Source organism: Motacilla alba, chromosome 1 (genome assembly GCF_015832195.1).
Source record: "Motacilla alba alba isolate MOTALB_02 chromosome 1, Motacilla_alba_V1.0_pri, whole genome shotgun sequence".
Taxonomy (NCBI): Eukaryota; Metazoa; Chordata; class Aves; order Passeriformes; family Motacillidae; genus Motacilla; species Motacilla alba.
Window position 1 is genome coordinate 97,992,567 of NC_052016.1, and position 24,549 is coordinate 98,017,115.

The 24,549-nt window shown below is 42.5% G+C and overlaps 1 protein-coding gene across 5 annotated transcripts; it reads right to left on the reverse strand.

The window, feature by feature from the left end:
* Window positions 1–354: 354 nt before the first annotated feature.
* CHAMP1 (chromosome alignment maintaining phosphoprotein 1) lies at window positions 355–17,518 on the reverse strand. Of its 5 annotated transcripts, none has more exons than XR_005256604.1 (2): window positions 17,459–17,518; window positions 355–2,445 (listed from the first exon to the last, which is right to left on the reverse strand). XR_005256604.1 is itself a non-coding variant. In XM_038134080.1 (2 exons), the coding sequence occupies exon 2, from the start codon at window positions 9,479–9,481 to the stop codon at window positions 6,644–6,646; it is 2,838 nt and encodes a 945-aa protein (XP_037990008.1). In that variant the 5' UTR covers window positions 9,482–9,542; window positions 17,459–17,518; the 3' UTR covers window positions 5,623–6,643. The 5 variants fall into 5 exon arrangements, 4 of the variants coding, with proteins under 4 accessions (XP_037990008.1, XP_037990036.1, XP_037990016.1 ...); XM_038134080.1 differs by lacking the exon at window positions 355–2,445 and adding an exon at window positions 5,623–9,542; XM_038134108.1 differs by lacking the exons at window positions 355–2,445; window positions 17,459–17,518 and adding exons at window positions 5,623–9,542; window positions 16,938–17,063.
* Window positions 17,519–24,549: the final 7,031 nt, after the last annotated feature.

Here is a 24,549-nt window from a genome sequence, read left to right on the forward strand (position 1 = left end):
ATAATGCATGTGCTGAGGGAGTGGGAATACTGCACAGCTGGGAGGGGTGTCAAAGAAAACAAATAAGTGCTTTAAAACAAAAGACTCGGGATACAGTGGCGAGGAAATCAGTCATGGGAGGGCCAAAATTAATTCACCAGAACAAGGACAAAAGCTCAGAGCCATTTCTGAACTAATCGGTGGTGTATTATTATTATTATTATTATTATTATTATTATTATTATTATTATTATTATTTGTTGTTGTTGTTGTTGTTGTTGTTGTTGTTGTTGTTGTTGTTGTTGTTGTTGTTGTTGTGTGAGTGTACTTGGCATGTTTAAAGCCGATCTGCTCATAAATTGCTCTGTAGCTCCCTCTAATGACAACTTTACCGAAACTGGGCTCCGGGAGGCAGAGAACAATGAAACTTCTGTGTTCTTGATGGAGCACAGAATCGTACCATCACTGAATGGTTTGGGTTGGAAGGGGCCTTAAAAACCTTCTAGTTACAACCCTCCTGCCGTGGGCAGGGACACCTTCCACTAGACCAGCTGGCCTTCAACACTTCCAGGGATGGGGCATCTACAACTTCTCTGGACAAGGGACCAAAAAAAAATGGCTGATACACTTGATCCTCAGGCAGATTTCTCTGCAGCTACAAAGGGGTACTGCCTAATCAAGAAACGTGATGCTGATTCCAGAACAAATTACAATAATCAGATAATAGAGAGACTAAAAAAATAGTGTCAGAATCTAGCAATGCACAAACAGCAATGTCAGAGCATAGGGCATTTAAAATATGATAACATCCACACTGAATTAGTTGAAAATTAATTATACAAGTCAATCTATTACAATTCAGTGAGAAGCCATAATTCCTCCTGTGTAGATTAAAATGCACACCAAATCTTGCAAACACATTAGTGAGAATTTCCACGCTAATATTTTCTGACAGTTTGCACTCCCATAGTCACTGTGAACACCCTGGAGGTCAGCACAGTCCAAAGGGGGTAAAGTCTGTTTAGTTTCCAGCTCTGAAAATTATTTTAGTTGTGAAATCTTCGGGAAGTTAGATATCACAAAAAGCTGTAACAAAACAATCTCTTACATGTGAACAAGTGATATTAGTAAAAGCCATGCTGTATTTGCACACACCCCCCTTTCTGTCCAATGTGTATTTCTCTCATATGCATATCAGGAACATTTCATTTGTTTAAGCATTTGTTTGTGTCAACTCTAACCTGCCTTTAGCCACAGCAATTATTTTTTAGGCAAAATTAATATTCCATACTGTCACTTATTTTTAATGCTGACTTTGAAACAAAGACACTTGTTTCAGAGTACAGAGGAAATCTTAATGGACAGTAGGTTGGGCACAGAGCAGAACAGCATCTGGAAACAAGAGGAAAACAATATTTAACAGTTCATTGGGTATAATTCCCACATAAATAATTGATTTCTGCAGTAAAATAATTTAAGAAAACCATTTAACATTCTAATACACATTGATTTGCTTCACAGTAAGGTAGAAAGCATTTCATTTAACAGGGAGGTTTGTGGTTCAGCTGATACAAGCTCCAGAGTGCTCAGTGGCAGGGCCTTGGAAGGAACCTGAAGTGACATGTAGTGAAGAACTCGTTCAAACAGGAATATTTTGGTCCACATAGGCTACATGTAGAATCACAGAATCATAGAATTCTTTAGGTTGGAAAGGTCTCTTAGTACATCAAGTCCAACTGTTAATGTAGCACTGCAAGCTCCACCACTAAAGCATATCCCCAAGTGCCCACATCTACATGTGTTTCAAACACCTCCAGGATGGTGACTCCCTGAGCTGCCTACTCTAGCCTGTCTGGCTTGACACTCCTTTTGGTGAAGAAATTTTCCCTACTATGTGCATGCTCTTTTGCTAAAAAATATGTAATCACTACCTACCATTCACCCCACATGACTTTTTTTCCCCTTTTGGATGTTAACACCCCACTTGCACCACAGTGGGATGCTTCACTTAACCATAAATGTAGTCAGTTAGAAATCATTCTGATGTTGAAAAAAAATATTTATAGTCAAGACATCTTAAGAGACTAATTTCTGCCTTAGAAATCACACAGGTGAACAGTTCAACCAAAAGGGGCTAAGAAACAGAGCACAGACAAAAGGAGTCAGGCAGCTGAGAGCAGTAACCCCTAAAGCCAAAGCCACAACAGAAAGGTCATTACATTATCTCTTTAGTGCACATATGGTCCTCATGTAAAAAGCTTCTGTCCCATCTGTGAGGTTGCTCTACCAATATGTGTTAATGACATGCTGAGACATCATTCCAACTGCAGAGTCGATTTTCTCCAAACTCTTCATTTGGTCATTACCAGCTCTCCTCCAAAATACAGCAGCATGGGGTATCACTGAGCCAATTCAGGTTTGTAGCAACTGCACTGATGAGTCCTTATAATGTTACATATTTGGAAACTGCAGAATGAAGGAAAACAGAAATAGCTTTAAGATTTCTTCAATGCACATCCCCCTGCTTTCCTTTAATTTTCAGAAAGATTCTGTCCTTAGAATCAGCATAAGTATTAACAGTTACAGAAAGCCAGTGATAACTGAAGTATTCACCTTTAATATGTTTTCATTTTTTACCAGAACTACAGAAATTAAATATTTGCCAACAGGGAAATCTGGACCATCTTTCTGTACTTTTTTTGAACATGGGTGAAGCATTTGTTCTTCTCCAATGACAGGGAACTTTTCCCAAACTCCATCAAAGATAATATACAATAGCCATGGGTGCCAGCCAATTCTCACAGCACCCTGGACACCACCCCTAGGGTGCCACGGAAGCGCATGAGTTGAGTTCTCTTGAGTCACTCCTGACTCAGCCCTCTCTGATGGTAGTTCTTCCACTACTTCCACCCTTTGACTAAACAGAGGCGTGGGAGACCTTGCTGGTGAAGAAAAGACAAAGGTGGCACCGGATACATGAGATCTCTGTGTGCCTGCAGCCACCAATCCACCCACCCCACTTGGTTACAGTGCTACTTTGCTCAGTTTTTTCCACTAATGCAGCAGTAAGCATCGGCTTTGCGTGGCCAGGTTTGAGTAGTGGGGGACTATGGGGAGGGGGGGTGGGGGGAGTCTGCTGTGAGATGCTGCCAGAAACTTCATCCTCTTGTGTCTGAACATCTGAGCACTGCTGACTAGAAGTACATAGCATGGATGCTGTAACTGATAAAACTTTTAATCTTCTGCAAAGTCAGGATGACATATACCTATGTTAGGTACCTTTTTCTTAATGCAAGCATTTAATTTTCCTCATTGGGTTTAAAGAATTTATTTTTATTTCTTACTTTTAAAATGCAGGAATTTTGGGAGGTATTTAAAAGCTGGTTTTCCTCAATATGTTTCAAGTTTTAAGGCTGTGATTGGAAAAAGAAGGAATAAAACTAAATGCTGAGCGTACAAAGAGCAGAACAACTGTTTTTAATTTTTTCTCTTGCAGCACTGGAGGAAGCCTCTGGGAATAAATGCCTGCTTTTCCACTGAGTTTCACTAAACTCTGGAGTTTGAGGTTTTGGGTTTCAGAAGGCTGTACACTTTGATGAGTCAATATTAGTATAAGCATTTGAGAGAGGGAATCAAAACATCTGGTTTTGATACCTGCACAAGCCTCTGCTGCAGTCATGGAGCATCTAGGTACAATGAGGGCTACCCTGCAGCTTCAACAGAACAGCAAGTCTCAAGTACAACTTAAGACTTAGCTCAGCTAGTGAAACTCTTAAGCACACAAACACAGTTTATCCATTTTGTTGGGGGTTAGCACGTGTAGCTTGGGCACACTTTCACAAGGTATAAGAAAAATCTTGCCCGAGCATTCAGTAAGACAGAGTAAAAAGCTAGAGAGGCAGTGAAAAAAGCCACAACCCAGCAGACAACTGACAGATAAGAGGCAGATGAGAGGAAACAGTGCAACACAGTTGTCAAGACATCATTGATAAGCAACTCAGCCAGCATGTCTGTGATTGAGGATTTAGAGTTTTAGAGTTACCATAAGCCCATATGAACTCACTGTCCCCTCTGCCCAAAAAAAGAAAGCAAGAAAGCAATCCTACTCTTTTGATTGTACAGCTCAGAAGAACAACCTGGTCAAGTATGCCAGACAATACAAATATGCAAGAATTCCTTTGACTTGACTTCTACTAAATTTTAATACTAAAATTGAATACTTCTTTTATAGAATCTTTCTCAGAATAGACAATTGTGAAGTACAGAATTCTTATTTTAAAACACTGAATCCTAAATGGTCTTCAGGGGTGTTTTTACACAATTAATTTATGACCAAACAGTATTAATAATGTTATATGTGTTCATATTCTAATGGTTACATTCCATATGATTTCTCTGATCTAGAGATAAGCAACATAGTGATATACCAAGACAGCTACTTAGACACTCTTAGCTATGCTGAAGATAACATATTACTGAAACTAGTAATTCTTGCAAGAATCTCTCCCCAAATACCAAATGAAATGAAGTTGTAACCTGAGACAAAAAAAGACCTTTTCTGACAAACACCTCCAAGTTCTCTGCAGACTACTTTTAGTTTGATTGAATGAAGCTGGTGAAAATGCACCTTAAGAACATGACTGAGCATTCCATATAACCTACCACTTTTTGTCATAAAAAGATAAAGTTTGTATTACACATATGGCCACAGCTAACATCCTTCTGTATCATCATCCTCTGATGCTTCTTTTTTGTTTCCCTTTTGTACTTCCCCTTGAGCATTCTTCACAAAAAGGATTGAAACCAGTGTTCTCCCAAGAGTACACAGAAGAGGTTCCTCTCCAAGGATAGGGATGATAAAAAAGAACAGCTTAAAAGTTCATATAGAAGCATTTTCTCAGTCATATATATGATCTATTAATGTAAGAGCCTTTAAAAAGTTAGAGAACCTGAAAGTTGAATATTGTGAGTATTACACCCAAGTGTAATGAAGACATGCGGCAAACTCAGGAAATCATTTCACTATGCAGACTTTCATTATTAAATATTTGCCATTGCAAGAAATAATATTTTCTAACACCTGGGAAGTTAAGAATGACTGTATGATCCTGTGCTGTCCTGAATGAGTCACTTTTACTGGCTTTTAGTTAATGCCACTCTTTCTACACTGAACTGCAGCCACAGAATATACACAGTAAGTCACACAATGCATTTGAATTATTCATACAGACATGGTAGGAAGGCAACTCTTTTTCACTTAACAAACAGCACTAAGAAGTTACCTGAGTGTAGAGCTTTAAATATCTTTGCCCCTCCTCACAGAAATCCTCTTGAAAGACAACAAAGATAAAAAGACAAGCTTCAATCCAACCAACCTGAAGATCTTTGGTTGGAGATTACACTTGGAGACTTTTTTATTATTAATTTAACAATAACACCTTCATATCCTAAACCCATATTTAAAACAGCTTATCTAGGCATAATTCAGCTGCAGAGGAATTCCTTCTTCCTTCTCCACATAAAATCTACATTCCTTCTGAATTATAAAGTACTTACGTGTTTTTAACAAATAATATACAAATAACACAAAGGCCAGCATCCTAAATAACAGTGCATAAATTCTTGTTTTCCTTTTTTTTTTTCCCTTGTTTTCCTTGTTCTTCATTTACATCTGACACATTCTTCTCAAAGAGACGGGAAATTTAGACTAATCTTGCTGAATGATGACTGAGGCTGATGACTGTGAAGTTGAAGCTTTCAAAGCAGACCTCCTAGGTAATTTTGCATCTCTTGTTACCAAAGATACTTAAAAGATACTACGTTGAACACAAAGGTTTTGTTCTTGACTTGAACAAAAAAAAAAAAAAAAATTATGGCCAACACCAGGTTGGGTTTCTTTTTATTGTTAAAACATTAAAGCATAACATTTCACCAAATACAGGAAATTTAGGGGTTGTCTGACATTACAAACATCTGGATCATCAAGAGAAAGTGTTGAGCTATACATAGTCTGATGTTAATCTATCAATTTAATGTATATTAGTAAATGATTAAAACATGGCCAAAATACATAATCACAAAATAAGTACCTTGACGCTTCTAAATCTGAGACAAGTCAGAGAACTGAGTGCAATAAATTTCCAGCAAATGTCTATACACTCAATTACAACCTCAGGGCAGAATTATTCCAGGAATATTGGTAGTTCCTCATATTCTTGCTCATTCACATTCAATTTAGTGAGAATTTTGATTTGAGAACTTGATAAAAACATTTTTAAAAATACAACATTTAACAAATGTGAAAAAAGAAGCTGTCTTCACAGGAAAATACAGATTGCTTGCCACTCCAGTCCTTAATTGCCTATATGTTTTACAAATCTTTACAAAACTAATTTGTATCCATTTTGGTTTCAAAAACATAGTACATCTGAAAAATAAAATATGACTCTACTGATGGGTAATACAAAGACATGAACACGCATTTAAAATTACTTTCAAAAGTAAATCTTTTCAGTAATACAGCTATAAGACAAGTTAAACATAGTACAATAAACCATGCATCTTCTGACTTGTCAGATCAGCTAAACTACTCGGTTAACATACAGTAACACTTCTGAACACTTCGTAAATTCAGCTTTTCTAGCACAAGGAAAAAAAAAACATATTAAATTTGTTCTTCAAGGGGTTCAAGACTGTCCAAGTGTTTTTTAGGTGTATCATCACTATGACGGCTTTGGCAATGGGTTAAATGTTTCTTAAAGCCTCGGGGAAAATTTGATTCAAAATTACAACGGGGACACTTCAACAGACTTTGACCATGAGCAGCAACATGATTTTTAAGAAGAGACTCCAAGAGAAAAGCTTTGCCACATATTTTACATTTGTATGGGCTTTGAACATTATGCTTGTTAACTAAATGGTGCAAGACAGCACCTTTTTTCATTGCACGACAGCAACAAATTTTGCAGTAATACTTTCCCTTGCCACGCTTCATGTATTTTGCTATTTCTTCCTCGGAGATGAAAGCCTCTTTCTCTTCAGTAAACTGAAGCACACACTGTGGCTGCGTAGGAGTAGTTGCATCCATTTTGCTCTCTTTGCTGTAATCAGATGACTCCATATCATACTGCTCTTGGTCACTGTTGGATTCTTGTTCCTTCATCTCCATTGAGTCCACCACTGCTTTTCCACACTCACTGCTATTTAGTTCAGAATCTGAGTTCTCCTGGTTTTCCTTCTTGGGCTTCTTTTTTGGGCATGAATATAACATGTGTTCAGGTGATTCTTTGGCTAATATTGATTGTTCATCCTGTGAGAATAAATCATCCAGTGGTTTCTGATCATCTAAACTGTGAGAGAGAAAGTCACTCTCACCAGACTCACTAGGTGTTTGGGGCTCAGAGAAAAAGCCCGAAGCAGACTTGTGAGGCTCGGAAAACAGGATGTTCTTCTGGATTTCAGAGGGTACAGTAGTTTCAGCATGTCTCTGGACATCAGAGGATAGAGCAGCAGTAGGCTTCTGCATCTCAGAAAATACCGCATGCTTTTGAACATCAGGGGAAACAGCAGATTTCTGGCAGTCTGTGAAAACAGCTTGCTTGAGTGTCTCAGGAGAAACAGGAGTAGGTTTCTGGGACTCAGTAAAGAGGCCATGTTTCTGAACTTCAGGAGATGTGGTTTTCTGAGACTCCAGAAAGGAAGTAGACTCCTGAACTTCAGAGGAAATGGAAGTGAGTTTTTGGGCTTCAGAAAACAGGGCATGCTTCTGGACTTCAGAAGAAACAAGAGCGGATTTTTGGGCTTCAGAACACAAAGCTTGTTTTTGACCTTCAGTAGAAACAGCAGAAGTAGACGTCTGATTCTGGGGCTCAGAAAAGACAGCACGTTTCTGGCCATCAGTAGAAGCAGTAGGATTAGATTTACGAGTCTCTGGGAACAACACTCTTTTCCGAGGTTCAGGGAAATGAGCCCGTTTCTGAATCTCAGATGAAGCAGCAGAGGTGGATTTCTGAGTTTCAGAAAAATACATAGATTTCCGTGACTCAGAGAGTTTCCAAGACTCAGGAGATACTGAAACACCAGGCTTACGGACCTCAGGAAAGAAAGAAGACTTCCAAGAGTCAGAGGAAACAGTGTGACTGGACTTCCGAAGCTCAGGAGAAACAGGGGGAGAATGCTTCCATGTGTCAGGGGACAGAACAGGTTTCCAGCCTTCAGGGTAAACAGATGAGATGGGTTTCCAGGGCTCAGAAGAAACAAGAGTGGACTTCTGGGATTCAGAAAAGGACGTAGACTTACACGAATCAGAAACAAGCCTCCTAGGTTCTGGCAACACAACTGAACCAGGCCTTCGGGACTCGGGGGCAGACCTCCGGGATTCTACGGACACTGACATGGCAGGCTTTGAAGCCCAGGGAGAAACTGTGGAAGACTTCTGCACTTCATGAGGTGAAGACCTCCAGGGCTCAGGGGAAACAGTCGGACCAGGTCTCCATGACTCCGGCGAAACCGCAGAAGCAGGCCTCCGGCTTTCAGGAGAAGAAGCAGAAGCGGGCCTACGCATTTGAGAGGGATGCCTCCGTGGCTCAGGAGACCCAGCTGGAGCATACCTCCGGGGTTCAGGGGACACTGCTGGAGGAGGTTTCTTTGGCTCTGGTGACACAGCTGGGGAGTATCTGCGGGGTTCTGGAGACACAGCAGGAGAATGGCGCCGGGGCTCAGGTGATATGGCAGGGGAATGCCGACGGGGCTCTGGAGACGTTGCTGGGGAATGCCGACGGGGCTCTGGCGACACGGCCGGGGCTGGCTTCTGTGGGTCGGGGGACACAGCAGGAGATGGCTTCGGTGGGTCAGGAGACACAACAGGACATGGCTTCTGTGGGTCAGGAGACACAACAGGACATGGCTTCTGTGGGTCAGGAGACACAGATGAGGCTAACTTCTCTGGATCGGGAGATGTGGCCTGGGCTGACTTCTCTGGATCTGGGGACACAGTCTGGAGTGACTTCTCTGGCTCTGGGGAAGTCACCTGAGCAGACTTCTGGGGCTCTGGAGACACAGAAGATTTCTGAAGCTTGGGGGAAACAACAGGTTCTGATTTGGGGAGTTCAGGAGAAAGGGCAGGTTTGCCTGACTCAGGGGAAAGGGTAGGTTTCTGTGGCTCCAACGTGACACTTTTCTTGGATGAATCTGAATCGCCTTCTACCTGTTGCTCTTTCTGCTCTTCACTCCACTTCTCAGGTGCTGCATGCTGTGCTTTGATGTGATAATATACATTGCAATACATCTTGCTGGTAAAGAAACATTTATGGCAGTGAAACAGTTTTGCACTTTTTTGATAAAATATAAGTTTACCCAAACCAGCAGCATCCATTTCATCACAATACTCTGGGTGAACGGTACCCATATGAATTTGTATGTTTTCATAGTCAGTTCCCCTGAAGCTGCAGTAGTCACATTCCAAGCGCTCTGTGGTTTTACGTAGTATCTGCAACATGTCCATTTTTCTATAGGCAGTAACAGTTTCCACAGCAGTGCACCTTTTAAAGAGGATTTTTCAGTTCCTGCAATAAAGGAAAAAGATCTGTGTTGTTATCCATCCATGTTAATTTCAACTCTGTAACTCCTAAATAACCACACGGACTTTTCCCTGCTCACCCCATTTTTAGAAAGCATAAATTTTGCACAGATACTGACTACTTCATACAGAAATCCAAACATAAGTGTCACCAACTCCTGAAAGTAATTTTGCATCAGTAAAACTTGAAAAAATAAAGCTTATATTTAACAATAGGCCTTCCTACCTACTGCTTCCAGTAAAAAAACTGGAAGCAAATGATAAAAAAAGAACCCAGGTGATGAAGAGCAAAGTTTGAATTTCATTTGATAATTGTGACTTGTTTTCTCCATTGTCTTCTCTTCCTATATTTGATGTGCTTTTATTATTGTATTATTTACATTATACATAAACTGAAAACAAAAAGTACTTTGGAAAGTACTTGAAACACTGCCACTGAGATAAGGCCATTTAAAAATGCATCTTCACCGTTAAATTTCAAAACAAATCATCAGTTTTTGATAAAGACCAAAATAAAATTCAAGAAAACAGTCTAAAGCCTAGCCTGTTTTTATCCGTCAAATAATGGCTTCCATTCACTATTTACATGAAAAAAAATAATACTGATCATAAAAATTTCATCTATTATTAAAAGGACTTTTCCTGTTCCATTATTTCATCTGTTGCCCCAATAACAACAAAAATACTATTTAAGAAAAGCAGCAGGGTTTTTTTTCCCCAGCTGGTAGTTAACAGTCCGCTGTATCCAGAACATTGTTTTCCTCACCCCAAAAATGGAAATTTCTCAAAATTAATGTTTAAGCAAGACTTTAAAAAAATACAAAACAACAAACAAACAAACAAACAAATCTCCAAAACATCCCAAAAACCAAACCCCCCAATAGTAAATAGCTTTTAATGATTTGGCTAGATTCCCCTATTTCCAACAGAATTTAACCAGATTAGCTACTACAATAAGCAGAAAATCAAGTCTAGCAGTATTCTGTAAGTTATATTGACATAAAAGTGGAAGGTAAAAAGGACATTTAAGTGAAACGCACGCACTTTTTCCTTGTAGATTGAAATTAAACAGTTGTTACATGATTAATCAAGCTAAGCTACCAACCTAATTTTGGGGGGTGTCGTAAAACACACTGCTTCAAAACACTCAAAATTTTTGTTCAATTTTAACATTAATTTACCTGTCTAAATATATATAAGACTAAAAAGTCTAAAAAAGATGCATTCAAAGCAAGTTTTCTTAATTTATTCCTAAAGCTTTTTCCTCCTGGTTTCTTATGGAAATGAGGCTTACACAAAACACATTGCCCTACAGTCAATGTCAATCAAACCGGACAAAGCAATCCAGCCTTACTTTGCATTTCTACAACTTTCATGAAAATCAGGAACTAGAGAATGCAAGCAATGCCTCCACTGAGGCAGAATATGTCACTTAGCAGCAACTTCTTCTGTTTAGCCTCTTCACAAAAAGTCTTGAAACATTCAGAGCAAGCAATATCTGATTCAGCTTGTAATTAAGGAAAAGGGGAAGGAATTCAAAATACAGTGAGTTGCTTTGGGCTTGGGGTAGAGACAGAATGAAAGCAAATTAGCAGTGCTGCTAAAGGATGAGATGGATACGGCAAAAAAACAGGAAAGAAGGATTGGCTGGCGAGCAGGAGGGCACAAATCCTTAAGAAATATAGGTTCACTAGCTCAGCTGCTTATGGAGCAACTCCTTTGTGTGCACAGTGCGTACACACGTCACATGAAGTCAGAGGAACAGGTAGATTTCCAATTGCAAAACACAGTGGAACCACATAGGGAGCTTTAAGAAGGAACCTGCTTTACAACCATGAGGCAAATGAACAGCATCCCACCACAGCCTAGCTACAAATGAGGAGTAATTACTCTGCTCTACAAACACTGAAGTGGAAGGGCCTTTTGGGGTATAAGTTGCAGTTTCCCAGCACTGCTGGCAGCCATACAAAAGACACCCCAAACTGGAGCCCACACCACATTCAGTGTTGACCCAAAACACTTCCCAGCATCTTATAACAAATTTTTTATGTCCGTAAAAGATGAAAACAAAACAAAGATGACAGCAGTGCTCAGTGGGCTGTATCTCCACAACAGAAAATAACTTGCCACTTGTAAAAACCCACAGCACATCATGTCTTAGTTCTCTAAAAGACTTTCAAATCTTTATGAACTACAGTTTATACTTTGTTTGCAGGACTCAGGACAATGAGAGGAAAGGAAAATTTAAATTTGAAAGCAAAAATTTCTGAATTGCTGATATGAGCGAAATAAAAAGGTTTTGGGTTTTTTTAATCAAATCACAGCAGAACATAATTAGGATAATGAAGACATACTGCAGTAATCACGTTTTTAGACTTGAAAGGGAATTTGTCAATTCCAAAATTGGTTGTAATCCTGAATTATTCATTTTATTTTCACTAGAAAACCAAAGAAGTCCTTTTCTAATTTGAATTTATCACAATTTATAACAAAGTTTACCAGACAATCTCTTCTACTCTCTTCATAATGTCCCAGCTCTTCACACATCCCCTGTTGCCCTTGCTGCAGTTTTTTGTTATTCACTGAAATACACTTCACCCCACCTCCCATCCTGTTCTTTTATTCGGTTCTACTTTACTTTTTGACAAAAATTCCCACTTTCTTTCCAAATATAACAGTTAGAAAAAGTCAGCGGCTCCGAAATTCCACAAATTGTCCACATTGCTGCTAAGCTTTTTTGACCATGAGATTATTTTGGAACCAAAGAAGTTACAGGCACAATCTAGATATCCAAAAGTCTTGACAGTCAAGACTTTTCCATAAGAAATAACATTAAAAAGCTGAGGGTGCTTTTTCGCACATTGCCATCACTCACCATTTTTACTTTTGTAACTCAGCCCACTGTACCTGATAGTCACTGAAGTAACTGCCTCTTCTGCTGAAATCTCTACTAAATTGAGGCACCCTACTGAGCAAGACAACTCTTCGTTATTGCAGCACCTTAGGCTGTAAGCCCATGGAATAGTAAATCTAGTTTTAGAATAGTTACTGAGATCAGTAACAAACTTCAACAGCGCTGAGCCCCTCCTAACTCAAATTGTCAATTTAAATTTGTTGAAATCCTCCTGGAAGAATAAACTCTGAGATGTTGCTGGTTCACTTAGCACAGATCTAAATAGCTAGTTTGAAAGATTTTCCTGTCAATCCCTCCAGATTCTCTCTCAATATTGAGCTCCAGTGCCACTGTCTCTACACAGTTTTGGTGGCTGTCCTCCTCTGTACTCAGGTTTATCACACAGATGACTCTGCTTCACGCTGCTCTTTGCCATCAGCTCCTGCATCAGAACTTGTTCTGCACTGGATCCTGGCTTGCCTAGTTGAGTCAAAGTGCAAGGAACAACATGTCACCGTTTTCCAAAGAGTACCACACCAGCAGAGGCAGCCAGCCTAGAAACCATATGCTCAGTAACCAGGTCCCCATGGCCTTGGTCCTGCATGAACTGTGATGTAATCTGTACTCAGCAGCATCCTTCTGGCAACACTGAGAGAGATGGACCATGCTCCCTCTGTGTAAATGCATTATTACAGACATTCAAGGGAACTAGCTCTGTGCTGCTGCAAATCAAACCCATAAAAAGGTTTTATTACATAAAAGGTTTTATTTAATAAATAAATTTATTAAATAAATTTTGTCAGGGTGCTCCATGCGCACTGCAGAGACCTGGACCAAGTACTAAATCACAACATCATTCTAATCCTCTGAAGCTCTTTGAGGAAAAGTATGAATTTCGGGACAAAGATCAAATTGTCATGAGCAAAGCTTCTCCATTGAACAAAGCAGAAGACAGATGGTCACTGGAGTATCTCTCAAGACTTCTTGAATACTCCTAGGAGGACAAAGAAGCTGCCACCTCTGCAAGTACAAATAACTGCTGTGCAGGCCCCAGGCCACGTTGTTTAGTTGAACACTCTGCCAGGCCATAACTGTTTTGTAAAAAGGACACCCAAGCATTCTCCTACTGGAACTCTCAGGTAACAGGATGTGCAGTACAGCAGTGGCTGTAACTGAGGCTGTGCTGCATGCTACTGTAACACTACAAAGCACAACACATTCCTTAATTGCTCTTTCTGCATTGCCTCCTACTTTTCTCACTTTCCATGGCTGCAACACTGAGAAAACAAATACACATGCAGCCAAACAGAACACACTACAACTGAAGCAGAAGCCTAAAGCCCAGCATTTATGCCTGTTCTGCATCCACATCCTGCTTTCAAGACTGTGATTCAACCAAGATTCTGGGGCTTGCAACACTAAATTTTAACTTACGGCAGCCAAGACTCATTCAGAGTCTTCCTAAGACATTTCCCACTGAAATCTACCTGAACAGGTAAGTGCTTCTGGCTAAAAGCTCACTGTATCCTCAGGTGTCAAGCACAGTAACAGCATCAGCACCAACTCAGCTCTTAGCTGACTTGAAGTGACACAGATCAATGTCCATCACTCAGTTTAAAGATACCTGAACAGACACAAACCTCAGCAGTGGGACCACCAATCCCAACTGCTGCTCCATCAGCCACCTCTCCCAACCCCTCTTCTTTCAGGCATGTTTAGAACCTACATACAGAGGTTCCCACCACCAACTCTCTCCTCTCTCCACTGAGATGCTGAAGATCCTCACACCATTTCCTGTCCCCTACATTGCAGTTCTGGCCATAATCTCCTCCACCAGAGGAAAACCAGAAAAACAGCACGGGGAAAGGATTGGTAATAAGGGCATGTATCTACCTGAGAAAAGAACAACCATCACTGCTTTTCTTGATTTGTTCTTAGCAGTCAAGAGGCTAAAGTCATGATTTGGCAGAAAGAAGAAGTATCCAGGAAGTCAGAGGCAGCGAGATAACCACAAATTCAACCAAAAGTTGGTTATGAGTATCGCAAGGCAGCCACAGAGTGGAGTCAAACAGCATGAGAAGTTCCTGCCAAGTTCACGTTAAACTGAACAACAGGAGCGTCCTAAGCTAATGCACAGAGAGGAGACCTCTCACGTCTTCCCAGCCAACACATCCAGCCTCGCCAGAGCTGGTTCCTGGATTCCGTATCCCGTCTTCCACAAGGATCCCACTTAAGCTTAAGCCATACTTCCTACAGGCCCTCAAAAACCTCCCAGTGAAAGAAAAGTGGAAAAATGCAGAGGAGATACCTACATATAGGAAGGAATCCATGCAAGTGTTGGCACAACATGACTCTGGCAGCAAACAAGATGTCTCTACTTTTTAACTCCATTCCAATTTCATAGCTACAAGTCTTCCAATCATTCCTTGTAATTTTTGATAAACACATTCTACACTGAGCATTGCAACAGTTAATGTATACCTGCATTTTTCCTCTACTGAAGATAAGCTGTGACTGTCCGAGGGAAGCAACAAAGGGCTCAGAGCCAAAGATCTAGACTGTCTGTGAGCACAGAAAATTAGATTTCTTTTACCATTACATGAAGAAATTCAGAGCACAGCAACAAGTAGTCTCCCACATCATTATTCAAAATCAGACCGTCTTGGTTCTCAGTGGCAGAAGAATCTATAACTCTTTTCCTCTCAATGAACAATCAAGCCTGGTGAAACACAAGCAGATAGAGAACATGCAACATACTTTAATGACACAACCACAGCTGGGAAAATGATCCAGAAGAAAATCCCTGTGATTTTCTGCAATGCACTACAACCACACATAGGATTCCCTATACCAGTCACTGCACAGGAAAGGTCACTGTTGATTTTCATCAGCCTTGGAAGCTTCTTGCAGACAAACAGTTCAGCCATAACCCTCTGCAAGTGAGGAGGGTCAATGGCAAATTTTTTCCCAGCAAAAGAAATCTGAGTAAGCAAGATACAGCAGCATCATTGCCTCCGCTAGCAGGAACAGATCCAGACTTTTGCTGGGTTTAAGCAAAAAGAAAAATTACACGTTCACGCAGTGCCAAAAAGTGAATGGCAGTCTGGTGGCAGCATGATGCTTCTCTTGAAGCTACATCCCTGTGTTGTGACTGACAAAGAGAAGTTTAGCTCCCAGAGGAAGCTGCACACAAACACCCCACAGTGGGGCAGAGCAGGCACTCTACAAGGCACTAGGCAGTAAGGGCATCACTTCCAAGGCACCATGAACAAGACAGGCAGCCCCATGCTCCTGCTAGTCCAGAAGTGTCCACAGTATCTCACTACAATGTCACATCTGAACTCCCAGCTACCAGCCAGTCTACTTAGGCTAAGTTCCACCAGCAACAATTGCTGAACAAGGTCTTTAAAATTACACAGCTACAGAAGGCACAAACGCTCCGACCCAACCAGCCACTGAAACAGCGAGATATGCTAAGAACATGGGAGGCACCAGATCCAGGCAGGAAACACTGCATTATGAAGTTCCATATTTCCAGAAAAGGTTCAAGTCAGGGGAGATCTACAAAGTGACAATACTTGATGCACATACAGACGACTTAAGAAAAACAAAGCGCCAGAACTGCAGCAATTTTGCAATATTTCAATCTTTGTTAAGAGAATGACAAGTCTACACAACATTAGTTCTCAATAAAAGATCTAACAACAGTCTAAATTGCAGAGTAAAATCAATGTACCTTTGACAGATTCAAGACAGAAGAAATTAATTCCATGTACTGCTTCTACAGCTTTCTAACTCCAAGTTCACAATTCCACTTCCAGCTGGCTTCCAAAAATGGCCCCAAAAACCTTAATGCTGCAGTGCTGTACCTGAGCTAATGAAGTGCCACCAAACCCACTAGAGCATTGCAATCTAGTCAAGAACTGAATTAAGGCCGTGAAACTTGGTAACATGCTAAGAATTCCATCTACACTACCCTGAAAGAATATGGGGTTCAAGGGAAGATTACAGAAGAGAAATGTGAAATCCAAAGTTTCTATATTCCTCACTTGCAAACAATTCATAGAATCATTGAGGTTGGAAAAGACCTCTGAGATCATCAAGCTCCAACCTATGACTGAACACCACCCTGTCAAGGAGACCATGGCACGTCCAGTCTTTCTTTAAACACCTCCAGAGACAGTGACTCCAACACCACTCTGGACAGTCCATTCCAATGTCTATTCACTTTCACAGTGAAGAAATTCTTCCTAATGTCCAACCTAAACGTCTCTTGGTGCAATTTAAGACTATGTCCTCTCGTCCTGTCACTTGTTGCCTGGGAGGAGAGGCCGACCCTCACCTGGCTATAACCTCCTTTTACATGGTTGTACAGAGTGATAAGGTCCCTCCTGAGCCTCCTCCTCTGCAGGCTGAACAACCCCAGCTCCCTGAGCCGCTCCTCGCAGGACATGCTCTCCAGAACTGCTGTGAGCCTTGCTTCTGCACCTGCTTCTCTGCTCCCACGTGCGACGCAGCCGCTCCCGGCAGCTATTTCTGTCACCGGGGAAGGGCCCGGTCCCGGCGGGGACACGTCCCGTGCCGAACTCGCTATCCCAGGACAGCAGACCGGCAGCGTGCTCCTCCTGCTCCTCGCTCCGCCGGCATCGCTTTAACTTTCCTGCGGGCAGGGGGTGCCTGCGGGCTCGGCTTTCCCGGGGCCGCCGGCTCCCTGCTGCCCGGCCCTCCCGGGGGCCGCACCCCCGGGGCCGGGGGCCACGCCGCCCGCCCATTCATCCCGCCCCTCCGGGCGCTCTCCCTCGCCGCCTCCCCCCTCCCTCTTCCCTCCCGTGCGCGGCCCCGCCGGTTTTGTTCCCCCCGCGCCGGCACCGGCAGCCGCCGCCGCCCCCCGCGCGGCGGGGGCTGGACAAGGGGAAGGCCCAGGCCCGATGCCCAGGGGGAGGGAAGGAAGCGCGCCGGGCCCGGCCGGCGGGAGCGGGGGGCGAGCGGGACGGGGTGCCCGCACTCACCGTTCGGCACCTCCGGACGGCGGGCGCGGGGCCGGGGGGGCCGGGCCGGGCTCCCCCCGCCAATGGCGGCGGCGGCGGCGGCGGGAGGCGGGGCCGGGTCACGTGCCGCGGCCGCGGCGGCGGGGACGGGGGCGGGGCCGCGCCGCGCCGCCCTCCGCGCCCACCGGCAGGGGGCGCTGCCGCCCGGGGGGAGCCGCCTCGTGTGGGAGCCCGCAGGGGGTTTGTCCCGTGCGGAGAGAACTCCAGAAGCCCAGAAACAGTCACAAAGTCACAAACTAGGCTGCGAAAGAACTCTGAGATCCTCGACTATGACCAAACACCACCGTGTCAACAAGACCATGGCCCTCGGTGCCGTGTCCAGATTTCCTCAAACATCTCCAGGGATGGTGACTCCCCCACCTCCCTGGGCAGCCTATTCCAATAACCAGTCACCCTCTGAGTAAAGAAATGCTCCCTAACATCCAGCCTAAAAATCCCTTGATGCCGCTTAAGACTGTGTCCTCTCATCCTGACACTGGTTGCCTGGGAGAAGAGCCTGAGCCCAACCTGCCACAGCCTCCTTTCAGGTGATTGTAGCGAGGGGCAAGGTGTCCCCTGGGCCTCCTCCTCTCCAGGATGAACATCCCCAGCTCCCTCAGCCGCTCCCTACAGGACACGCACTCTGTCGCTCTTCTCTGCATCTGCCCATTAACATCCTTCCTGAATTGAGGGGCCCAGAAATGTACGCAGGATTCTAGGTGTGGGCTCACCAGTGCCTAAGAGGCCACACCTCAGGTACTGTGTGTCCAGTTCTGGACCCCTCAATTCGGGAATTGCTTTTTTTGTCTTTTGGGTTTTGCAGTGCTTTTTGTCCAGTATGGAAAGAATGACAGACTCGCAGAATCACAGAATCAATTACGTTGGAGAAGACCTCTGAAATCAACTCCAACCTGTGAGTGAGCATCCCCATGTCAACCAGCACTGGGTTGACATACCCAGTTTTTCCTTAAACAACTCCAGGAACAGTTACTCCCTGGAAGCATTTAAGGAAAGTCTCTCTGGAGAATGAATGGCATTTTGTTAGGACAGAAGGTGGGGATAACCCACGTCCTTTTACTAGATTCTTTGGAGTAAATTAGTGTGAAGTGACAATGAATGATCAGTATTTGTAAATAAACAATGTAGGGTTTATTACAGAACAACTTGGCTGCAAAGGAAGACAGGTATGGAGCTGTCTTGGTGGTTATTATCTATAGTAATACAACGTGAAAGCACTGAAATATGAAAGTGCAACAACATCACCCAAGGACACAGACAAGGGGAAAGATAGAAAGAGAAAGGACAAGAGAAGAAAGAAGGAATGGAAAGGGAAAGGGAAAGGGAAAGGGAAAGGGAAAGGGAAAGGGAAAGGGAAAGGGAAAGGGAAAGGGAAAGGGAAAGGGAAGGGGAAAGGGAAAGGGAAAGGGAAAGGGAAAGGGAAAGGGAAAGGGAAAGGGAAAGGGAAAGGGGAAAGGGAAAGGGAAAGGGAAAGGGGAAAGGGAAAGGGAAAGGGAAAGGGGAAAGGGAAATGGAAAGGGAAAGGGAAAGGAAAGGGAAAGGGAAAGGGAAAGGGAAAGGGAAAGGGAAAGGGAAAGGGAAAGGGAAAGGGAAAGGGAAAGGGAAAGAAGAAAGGGAAAGGGAAAGGGAAGGGGAAAGGGAAAGGGAAAGGGAAAGGGAAAGGGAAAGGGAAAGGGAAAGGGAAAGGGAAAGGGAAAGGGAAAGGGAAAGGGAAAGGGAAGAAAGGGAAAGGGAAAGGGAAAGGGAAAGGGACAGGGAAAGGAAAGGAAAGGAAAGGAAAGGAAAGGAAAGGAAAGGAAAGGAAAGGAAAGGAAAGGAAAGGAAAGGAAAGGAAAGGAAAGGAAAGGAAAGGAAAGGAAAGGAAAGGAAAGGAAAGGGAAAGGAAAGGAAAAGGGAAAGGAAAGGAAAGGAAAGGAAAGGAAAGGAAAGGAAAGGAAAGGAAAGGAAAGGAAAACAAGAGTGTGAGGATCTCACCATCCTAAGCCTCACAACAAGATTTGATTGTTGTGCAGTCTTGGTTGAAGTGTTGGTCGAGTGATGAGGGAAGTCCCAAAGAAGTGGTGGGGAGGAATCAGAGCAACACATAATGTCTTGGGTTTATATTCACTCTGGTTCAGGTAAATATAAATCAAGTGCCTCCTCAGGACCAGGGAGCTTCATGTAATACTGTAGATCATTAGGGCATCATCATAGGACACTTCGGGAGTCCTCGACACCTTCTGAGACAGCACAGCTGCCCATCCTAGCAGCACAGTTGAGTAGTTGTGTCCCATTATGTCCCATCAGCAGAGGTGAACCCGCTCAGGTCATACATGAGTTCCCCGGCATTTCCCAGAGGGAGGAGGAGAGTCCCACAGCCCCTGGTTTGTGCAAGGAAGCTCAGCTTAGCATGACAAGGGGCACAATCCTGTCCACAGGATCCAGCTCTTACTCACAGCCCATCATTCACCCTGTGCCTTATCAGATCAGAGGTTTAGCCATTACACAACTAAAAGTTCACCTTCTCCATCTCAACCAACCACCCTGGCATCTCCACAAATGAGGAATGTTTTGAGTCTCAATAGTTTTATTGTCTCAATAGTTCTGTCTCTCACACATCCTTATTGCTCTCTACATCTTCCAGAGGAGGGAAGTGGAGGGAAAGATGCTAAGCTTTTCTCCCTGGTACCCACTGAGAGGATTGGTAGAAGTGGTTCAGAGCTCCTTCAGGGAAGTTTCAGGCTGGACATTCGGCAGCATTTCTTTACCAAGAGGGTGGTCTCTGTGGCAGGCAGCATCTAGCAGCGATCTGTGGCATCCCCTGGCAGCTTGGATTGAAGCAGTATTTTTCACCAGTCCTATCGAAGTTTCTAACAAAATCAATCCTGCCCATGCTCTGAAAATGTAGCAGAAGTGTAGTGATTAACTACCACTACTGATTGATGAGGAATTTCTTTCTTTTTTCCACATCTAGATGTCATGGAGAAATCTAGCACTGCAGGCTAGATACCCTCCCTGCTCTTCTGTGTAGTCATGTCCCAGGCTCCTATCTCTTTGACTACAGGTTATACATTCATCATTGGGGATTGTGGTTTTCCCATAACTAACAAAAACCAAGTGGTTGTTTCCATCCAAGTCTTCAGCTAAGAGCATTATTGCTACTCATCCCCCTTGTACTTGCATTTTATCTGGTTTTTATTAGTCACAATGCTGACTTCTGCTTTGTTCATTCGTGGGAATAGCTGTAAAGTCAACCCAAGGTCAGCTAATAACCTGTTGTTTTCGCTTGATCCTGAGCTTTTCATCTCTTTCTGGTTTGCCAGTGCTTTCACTCATCTTACAGTTTTAAAATTAATCTCCAGCTACTGTAGTTAATAGAATAATTTCCATTGAGAATGGAATAAAACACTTAATTAAATTACAGATAAACCAGGTGTACCCCATTTACTAGGTTTCTTCTTAGACAGACTAAGTAAACTTTTTCCATGCTATTGTTACCTGTAAGTGATTTGGAGTACTTGGAGGATTGCCTTTCAACCTAGTGAAGAAGTTTTCTCAAAGGAGGTAAAGAAATCCCACGGAGGTTTTTTGCTGGATTAGCAATTACAGAGTGTAGGTAAAGAACACATCTCAAGCAACCCCAGTGAATAACTTTTTTAATAGACTTTTTTACTGTATGGTTACACTTTCTTTTCTAACTTGTTTAGAACTTTTTTTTCATTTACATCTAGGGATTAAATTTGATGTATGAAATCATGCTAAAGTTTCATAAATCACTCCCCTTTCAGTTACTATTATTGTGAAAAACACTTGAATATAGTTTGCAGTTCTAGATTTTTTTAGAAGCAACATGTAAAAAATTACCATATTCACCTGCGAAGTCTCTCAGTAAAAATGCCAGCAGGCTTTTGAAGGCGTGGAGTTTAATCATCAAGACAGCTATTTTTTCTTTCAGTTCCTTCCCTTAGGCCTCCAAATTACTTTCTGAAATGGTCTTTTTCTTATTATATTTTAGTAACTGTAACAAATAGAGCAACAAATGTTACCTAACACTGTAGCTATGGAGAGCTCACAATTCATTTGAGATACATCTAAATACCCCAGAATATATTTTTACCTTACGTAACATATTCCCAAATGTTTTCCTCCTTGTTATTTGATACCTAATTTAGGAACTTAAAAGTTTCCAATATACAAGCAACTTTAATTGTCTTTGAGGATGTTGTGAAATGTTAAGGAAACAAGACTGAGCCTATTCAGCCCTGAAAGTGTTTCCATTTCTCCTTCGATAGCCTGATTTTCTTGACTGAATGCCTGAGAACATGATTGTACACATACTCTTATTTCTGGATGCTGATGACCTTCAACAGCTGTCAAAACTGTGCAAGAACTTCCAGCAGGTAATGTCATATATTGATGCCTGTATTCAAGTTTATTGTTAAGAAACAAGGTGAGGTGGAACTTCCCTTCAGCTTCATCCAGCAGAACCATCTGCATTTCTGCACAGCCAGACCTAGGGAGCAGCTCAACACACACATACCTGGGCACAGATCAGTAGTAACAGGCCACGTCCTACATGCTGTGGACAATGTAAAGCCAAACCCCCTGTCTGGCCAGCTGGAGCCTTCCAGAATTACTTTTCAATCTGTTCACTAGAGTTGGCAACTGAGATCCTGGCAGAAGAAAAAAACCTAAAACACCAATACCCTTAGAGACCTAGACTCTGCCCACTCCCTTTCAACTTCTATGTAGAATCTTCATACTTGATTCTAGACTATATCAACAAGGGGGAAAAATAATCACCTATTTCTGTATGTTTTGTATCTCCTGCCTTCTGCATACGCTGGGAGCCATTTATGGATCTTGCGTGGACCATGAGTCTATGTGCCATTTTTGCTTATCTTTACCCTTTTGGAGTGTGTTGAAGAATTATTTTTTTTTTAATAATCCAGGCTGTTAATTAGAATTGAGCAAAGAACACTGCAGTCCAATGTCTTGTATGTTTGTCTCTATTTGAATCAAAATACCATAATATTTATGTGACAGCAATGAGCCTCTGATCGTATTTACATAATTGTAGACGTGATATGCAAATGGGGCATATTCGGGAGATCAGGCAGGGCCTAATGAAATGTAAATCACAAAATATATCTGGAATTTTTTTACTTTTTTTTTTTAGTTATGTAACAATGAAGAAGTTTGGGAGAGGGTTTAACTGCTAAGAGGGAAACCAGCACTTGCTAAGAGGACATTTTCAGTCTTCAAAGACTTCAATGAAAAGCTCAAGTGGAGGCACAGAAGACAGGGTGAATGCCTCTAAGTCACTTAGAAATTATCAAATAAGATTCTGGTTTCCCATTTGTATCAGATATTTTTTCTTTCTAACGGACCAGTTATACATAAGTAACTTGAGAATTTTAAGTCTCTCCTCTCATCATATAATACTCAAACAGCACCACCAACTCACAAGTAATTTTCCAAAGATTTTCAACATTCCATCAGGTTTGGGGAGGAAAGTACTACTCCATTTTCCTTTTTAGGCATATTTTATTCTGATGTTCAATATTATTTAGTGCCTAATGAATGGGTTTTGTCATGTTCATATTTCAGGCTTTTGTTTGGGCTGTTCAGTTGTAATACTGCAAATAAATGCCAGCAGAGAAACTGCCTTCAGCATGAAGAGCAGTGTTGGCTTAACCATGGATGGACCTCCAAAGACTCTCCAAAAACAACTTTCAGCCATTTGGTTTTAAATTTAAAGAAGCAACAGAATGTATTTATAAACTGAACGCAAAGTTGTCAGTACAATGTTTGGAGTTGAATAAGCTTCTCTTTAAAGCTGCAACAAGCACAAATGCAGGGATTTTTACTGAATATTTACATTCCACATCAGTTTCCAGTAACACAACAGATCACGATAGAATGGAGCCCAATCTCCATTTGACAGACAGAGTGATTTCCATCTTCCTAGATGTCAATGACCTTGGAATTCAATGAGAAACCGGGCAACAGAAATTTGGTGAAGCTCTCTATATGTAGAACATTATATTTTAAAAACAAGAAAACAGATGGCACTGAAGTCAGCTGTGATGTAACCAGACACAATTCCCATTCTGTGGGGATGCTGTCTCTACTTTCAGCTAAGTTGAATTTGCAAAACAAAGTTACTATTGTGGCAATGAAGCTCTCACGCCACAATGAGTTTGCACAAAGGCAGGCAGCAAGCCTGCATTTATTTGATGTCATCGGGAGAAGCATAAAAGAACAAGTGAGCACAGAGCAGGTGGCAGCTCCTCCAGCAAGGGATGCAAGCTCAGGCCCTGCTGCATTCCTGTACAGGAGACATTGGAGAAGGGACTTGGAAATGCATTATCCTGCTTTAGCCATTGTACTTTGCACCATTCTTATGAGGTACATGCTCGATTCCAGTGGCAGTCTTCCCTGCAGATATGGCTTCACAAGCTCCCATCCCAAACCTGACTCCTGTTTCCACAGGCACAGGCTGTCCTGCTGGCACTGCCCAAGATGACCATGAGTGCAGAGACGGGAAGCTCAGTGATGGTGTTTTCTCTGTTTTAGGAGGGGTCACACTGTAGCAGAGAGCCTGAGGATGGCACTCCCATGCATCCTGGGCTCCTCAGGCTGCCTTGCTGTTCCTGTCTCTCCTAAGCTACTTGTGGAAGGTGTAGTTGGCCATAGCAATGCTCAGATCATGCTGATGGTGGCCAGTGCTTCCTACTGCCCTTCTCAGATGTGGCAAGAATAGATGCCAGTACCTGCTGCATAAGAGAAGTTGTCTCAAGGGTTCCTAGAGTGGCACTGCCAAACCATCAGGCAGCTTGGGATGCAGCTCAGGCTGCAGCTGTGGGCAGATCTTGACTACTGCACTCTCCACATGCAAATTTGGATGTCCTGAATATTCCTTCCATGTGAATACCTAAGTCAAAGGACAGGTTCTCTGTCTCTGCCCCTTTGGGCAGGAGCCTGCATTCACAAGAACACAAAATTTTGTCAAAATCTGGAGGAATTTCTGTCTTGACCTGAATCTCCAGCTTGATCTGATGGACACAAGTGTT

Excerpts from the sequence above, each read along its gene's own strand:
- CHAMP1 (XM_038134080.1), bottom strand. The coding sequence starts at position 9,481 with ATGGACATGTTGCAGATACTACGTAAAACCACAGAGCGCTTGGAATGT.